This window comes from Erpetoichthys calabaricus, chromosome 4, assembly GCF_900747795.2.
Source record: "Erpetoichthys calabaricus chromosome 4, fErpCal1.3, whole genome shotgun sequence".
In the NCBI taxonomy this organism is placed as follows: Eukaryota; Metazoa; Chordata; class Cladistia; order Polypteriformes; family Polypteridae; genus Erpetoichthys; species Erpetoichthys calabaricus.
The window spans coordinates 678,100-684,719 of record NC_041397.2 but is presented as its reverse complement, the minus strand read 5'-3'; the positions used below and the strand labels follow the sequence as shown (position 1 = coordinate 684,719).

Sequence of the window (6,620 nt, the reverse complement as noted above, 5' to 3'; positions counted from 1 at the left end):
TGGCTGGGCCGCTCAAGGACAGACTGTGACATTGTCTGGGGTAAAGGCTTCAGGTCATTGAACTGCCACCACAGTCTGAGGTGACATGGACTCTGGAGCAGGCTTCTTCCAGGTCCTCTCTGAGTTTGGACGCATTCATCCTACCCTCCATTCTGACCAATCTCCCTGTCCCTGCACCCCATAACAGGATGCTGCCACCACCTGGTAGGACTGGTATTATTAGGCAGGTGTTGAGCAGTTTGTCAGACGTGGTGCTTGGAGTTTTAAGTTTTGTCTCATCAGTGCAGGGCACCTTTTTGCTCGGCTCATGGAGTCCTTGAAACTGAACACTGACTTTACCTTAACCACCATAAACACCTGATTGATGGAGTGCTGGTCGTCCTTCTGACGAGTTCTCCCATCTCAGCAGCGGATGTCTGAAGCACATTTCAAAATATATTCTTTCATTCACATACTTGTTTAATTTTTATATATTTAAATATTTCATTCTATATTTACATACATGTCAAGAAAAGGACAAGCGTCTGTGTGTCTGTCCAGTTTCTATGTCTATCATTCCAACAGATGGCGCATCACACACATTAACGCTGCTTCTGTTAATCCCATTCCAAACGGCATACAACAGAGACAAATGGATTGCACATTTGCAAACATTACCACTGAGGTCTACGTTGATCTACGCAATTCATCCATCCATTATCCAACCCGCTATATCCTAACTACAGGGTCATGGGGGTCTGCTGGAGCCAATCCCAGCCAACACAGGGCGCAAGGCAGGAACAAATTCACCACAGGGCACACACACACACTCGGGACAATTTAGAATCGCCAGTGCACCTAACCTGCATGTCTTTGGGAGGAAACCCACACAGACACGAGGAGAACATGCAAACTCCAGCATGGAGGACTCGGGAAGTGAACCCAGACGGGTCTCCTAACTGCGAGGCAGCAGCGCTAGCCACTGTGCCGCCCATCTAAGTAATCAAGTTCATAAAATGAAAAAAAAAGTAAATGTTGACAAATTCAAGAACACCTCTTCTATAAATTCTGTACCACTTCATGCAGGCTTTTCTCGACATTTGCACCAGTGACCCATAGGCACAAGATCTTTGTTTAAATTTATAAAATGGCTTCACTTACGGACACCAATTTCTGTAGCACATCAAAGCAGACCATGCTGTGAAAAAAAATAATTAGGACTTGAAAAAGACCAACCGTTAAGAGACTGGCACAGGGTCACACGCCTCCCTTCTTGCTGGTCCAGCACAAAGCCACGGGCAGCACTAAGGATGCCAGATCTGTAATCTGCTGGCTGTGGCACACACCGGCCATTTAAGGTGAGCTGCAGTGATGTGATGTGTGGCTGCGCTGCACCTCCTTCCAGGCCTGCTTTAAGCTGAAGCCCAGGATGGTACTGGTGCCCGGGTTCAAAAACCCAAACCTTTACCACTGTGCACTGGGTGTGCTGGCAGCACATCAGAATGTCAACCCACAACTCAAAGAGGTCTTTTTATACGAATGGCCTCACGCTGCACTCTCATTCCTCAGCCCTCCAACCAGCAAACTGCAGATCTGTAAGGGGACGATGCCAGCAAGTGAATGGCATAAATACACAATTGTTTATTTGTTTATTTATTTACACAGCTATCGGTTAAAAAAAATAGAAAATTGCATCGCAAACTCGTCAGTTCATTCTGTATAAGACAAGAACTCCAGGAAGGAAGGCCACATTTGGTGTTGGGACCACACAGAATGGGCATCTTCTGCCAGGGTCTCCCAGTGCCCTCTCCGATCAGACTTGTGAGTGATCTTTATAAATAAAAGTAGAGACTACGTTGTAGAAACCCGTTAAGACATAAAAGTGGGCTGCAAAGCTTAGGCACAGGAACTGAAGTCAAGCGTTCAGAATTTGATTTCAAGTGCAGAATGCGTTTCACGGTTCGAGCTGCTGCAGCCTGTCCACCTTAGTGGAGGAGAACTGTGGCCATTTTCTTTTTTTTGTCTTCACAGTGTCCACTGTCACGCCACCTCCTTTGGTTTACTTGCACCTCCATTGATCCCAGAGCCCTCCTCGCCCGAGTAGACTCCCGAGTCATCGCTCCCCTGGCGCAAGTGCGAGATGGCAGCCGTCTCCAGAGATGTCGCGGCAAAACACAAAATGTCGGGGACGCCTTCGGGCAGGACGGCCACCTTATCGCAGCAGAGCTCGGCTTCATCGCCGGCGGACAGCAGCACCGAAGCGAGAGGCGGCGAGTTGTCAAACAAGCACTAACGGAGAAAGAAAGAAAAGAAATACGGTGAGGACAAAGTACATCAGAGGCACGGACTCAAATATCTGCACTCGCTGGACAGAACTGGCAAGTGGGCTTAAAGCACAAAAAGAAAAAATCGGGAGAATCTCAAAGAGACGACCAAAGGATGACGTCTGGGTCACGTTACACGACTCCCCAGCCATCACTGACGTAATCTTAGCCAGGCGACGTGACACTCCTGTGAAGCCAACCATCTAATGTGACACGCCCAACGACTGAGACCAGCTAGTCTGCGATTGGCTAAGATAAACTCAGACAGCTCGAGGGGCGGGCTCTGTGTCTGAGAATTCAGAACCAATGAGGGGCCTGCTGGAAGTTCAATACGTAGAAGGTCGTGACGAGGAATCAAAACGCGGCTGTCGTGAACCTCACAAACGGGAGAGAAGCTCGTCTGTCTGATGTCTCACATAGAAAATAAAGGGCAGCGAGTGCTGCTCAGCTCACGGCAGCTGTTGATCCTGATCAGGGTGGACTGCAGGCCGGCGGTCCACATGACCAACATCATCAACTTCTTCCATGTGAAGCCTGAAGGACTGATTGAGATCATTGATGTGAGGTAGAATGTCTAGCGGGGGCTGGCTGGGTGGTTTTGTGGCCTCGGACCCCCCTGCAGATTTTGGTTTTTTTTTTCCCTTCAGTCCTCTGGAGTTTTTTTTTCTTGTCCTCCCAGCCATCAGACTTTACTTTCTTCTTTGTTGATTAGATTTGCTTAATCTTATTTTTATAAACTTCTTCATCTTGTAAAGCACTTTGAGCTCCAGCATTTGTACAAAAACGTCCGATAGAAGTGGCACAGCGGTGACTCCATCAGGCAGCACGCTATCAAGAGGGAATGGGGGGGGGTCTTCAGTTCATAAGCCTGAGCCCATTTAAACGAGCCCCCCAGCCATTCAGGAGATACTGGAATCTGCTAGTTATGGCACAGACCACTCCACTGACGTGAAATGCATTTATGTTATGTTGGGCTCCGCTACATCTGCTTCCAGGCCTGTTTGAAGTGGGAGCCCGGAATGGCTGGCAGACAAAACCCAGGCAGTAATTTTACATTTAGTGCAGCGGCTGCTCACTTTGTGTCGCTGTGTGTATCATAGTGTGATGTGCACAAGAACGCGTAAAGCATAAAGTATTTTCAATTTCCCTTGGGATCAACAAAATATCTATTATATAGTGCCTTTCATATCTACCTCTCTATTATATAGTGCCCTTTATATCTATCGATTAGTGGTATCATACAGTGCCTTTCATATCTATTAGTTATATCATATAATGCCATTCATATCTATCATATAGTGCCTTTTATATCTATCTGTTAGTGATATCATATAGTGCCTTTCATATCTGCCTATCTATCATATAGTGCCTTTCACATCTATCTATATCTATTAGTTATATCATATAGTGCCATTCATATCTATATCTATTAGTGATGTCATATAGTGTCTTTCACATCTACCTGTTATACAGTGCCTTTCATATCTATCTATATCTATATATAGATATATATACCTACCTATATATATTGTGAATTTCCCCTTGGGATTAATAAAGTATCTATCTATCTATATCTATTAGTTATATCATATAGTGCCATTCATATATACCTCTCTATCATATAGCACCTTTAATATCTATCTATTAGTGATATCATACAGTGCATTTCATATCTGCCTATCTATCATATAGTGCCTTTCACATTTACCTGTTATACAGTGCCTTTCACATCTATCTATATCATATAGTGCCATTCATATCTATCTATCATATAGTGCCTTTCACATCTATCTATCTACCTATTATATAGTGCCTTTCATATCTATCTATCATATAGTGCCTTTCACATCTACCTGTTATACAGTGCCTTTCATATCTATCTATATCTATATATAGATATATATACCTTCCTACATATATATTGTGTATTTCCCCTTGGGATTAATAAAGTATCTATTAGTTAATCATATAGTGCTATTCATATCTATCTATCTATCTATCTATCTATCTATCTATCTATCTATCTATCTATCTATCATATAGTGCCTTTCATATCTACCTCTCTATCATATAGTACCTTTTATATCTATCTATTAGTTATATCATATAGTGCCTTTCACATCTATTATATAGTGCCTTTCACATCTATCTATCTATCTATCTATCTATCTATCTATCTATCTATCTATCTATCTATCTATCTATCTATCTGTCTGTCTGTCACACCGTCATGTGCTAATCAGCAGGCCACACATCGCCAGTCTACAGCGCCACCCTTAACCAGTGAGTGTCACTTGTGCTCCATTGTGAAGGTTTGCTGTGGTTTCTCTTCTCACACAGGCCTTGACCAGCACTCGGCACACGACGCGGCCACCCCAGCTGTAGCAGCAGCGTTCAGACTTTTTCAGTACAAGCCAATTGTTCAGCTTGGTGGGTTTCATGATGTGGGGAAGTGAACTTTACAAGGAAAAGCAGGTGAGCAAATGAGGAAGCTTACCTCTTGCATGTTGGCTGGAAGCTCATAATTTGGGAAGAAGGTGTATCGCACAACTTTGTAAGATTTGTGCCCCAAAAAGAAACAAAGCAGAATGACAACAAAGGTCAAAGTCAGAGTCGTAATGAACAGCAGCAGAGAAAACCACCATAAATTGGAACCTGCAAGGGGAAAAAATACAACTATTGAAAATACATTTTACAAAGAAAACATTAAAGCTGTGATAACATATGAATTACAGCATCAATTCCTTTATTACAATTATGACCCAAAGAGATTTCAGATCATTTTTGAATTTCATTCAAGGGGCACGGAGAGGTCCCAATACCCCTAGAGTTGTGGTTCAAAACTCTTAACACCTTAACCCCCGGGCCACAACGTCAGTCTGGTAAAATGTTGTGTTTGGGGTCAGGCTGCCCGGGGTCGGCCTACACCCTCTTTACAATAGGAGTGCGCTCAGCTCAATACAGGATTATTTGATATCCCGATATCCCCTTGTCAGTCCTGGTGTACCCACTCATCTTCTAGATAGATACTTTATTAATCCCAAGGGGAAATTCACATACTCCAGCAGCAGCATTCTAGTTGGCACACGTGCCCCTGTGGTTTGCCATTGAATTTTTAGAAGGACACACTGCAAGTAAAACACGTAGCTCAGGCTTCTCCCAACACTGACATGCAGCGTATTCAATACGTTTTCAGACCCCTCCACTTCCTGCATACTTTATTGTATTGCAGATTTAATCTTAAATGAATACATTTGCCATTTTTGCCCATCTTCTTAGTTACGTCTCTACAGGCTTCACACACCCTGATTTGGTCAATTCCTGGCAGCTCCTCTGATGCTCCACGAGACATGGATAAGAAGCGTCTTGTCAACTGCCATCCAGTTCTCGGAGGTTTGAGTCAAGGCTTTGGTTGGGTCACATTCACAGATTTGTCCCCAAGGCCACTCCAGTGTTATCCTGGCTGTATGTGTCACTACACTCTCTGTATTTGGCTGTATGTATCTGGCCCTGACCAGTCCCCCTGTCCCTCATATCACGATGCTGCCACTGCCATGCTTCACCGTGGGGTTGCTATTACACAGATGAAGAGCAGTGCCTGGTCTTCATCACAAACAATGATGGCCCAAAGATGAGAGACAGAGAAAGAGATTTTGGGGACTTGCACTGATAGCACGTTACCACACCCATCACATGACAAACCACCTGGATTGGGACCAGAGTGCAGTGGGTGACACCACAGCACCATACTGGAACAGTGAGAGGTTTTTTACGGTGGCCGGAGTAGCAATCCTGCCACCAACAACCAAGTTTCCCCTCTAAGTTGGGGGACCTGCTTGCAGGGCTGGGTGCAGATGAACGTCACACTAGGATGAAGCAATTGCAGGTTAAGAACCCAACAGAGTGGAGTCACTTCTGGCATTTATGGGATTCAAAAGGGCAACATTCCGATTTGCCAGTGCAGATCCCTGGCCTCAGAGCCACCACTCTGCCCAAATTGTGCCACTGTTGTCTCATCAGACCAAAGACTTTTTTTCGTCATGCTGTCAAAGTCCTTGAACTGTCAACTTGCCTTTCAGTCATGAGTGGCTACCATAAACGCCTGATTCATGGTGTGCTGTTGAGATGCATTTCTGTTAGAGTGACCACTGGCTTCTCCAGCACCTCCCTTCCTGCCCACTTACTCAATGTTGAAGAGTCCTGCTGGTTCCAAACTTCTTGCACTTCACAATTCTTGAGGCCACTGTGTCCCTGGGAACACTCAAATCTTTACAAATGGTTTGGTCCCCTCACCCTGATCTCTGCCTCACCACCATT

The 6,620-nt window shown here is 44.7% G+C and overlaps 1 protein-coding gene across 1 annotated transcript in view; it reads right to left on the bottom strand.

The window, feature by feature from the left end:
- Positions 1 to 1,616: 1,616 nt before the first annotated feature.
- The window catches only part of LOC114641458 (interferon alpha/beta receptor 1a-like), a 72,596-nt gene continuing 67,592 nt past the window's right edge, over positions 1,617 to 6,620 (bottom strand). The window contains exons 6-7 of the mRNA XM_028790489.2: positions 4,801 to 4,958; positions 1,617 to 2,268 (exon numbers count right to left, since the gene is read on the bottom strand). Of these exons, the coding sequence (XP_028646322.1) occupies positions 2,020 to 2,268; positions 4,801 to 4,958 (407 nt within the window). The 3' untranslated portion in view covers positions 1,617 to 2,019. The remainder of the gene's footprint in view (positions 2,269 to 4,800; positions 4,959 to 6,620) is intronic.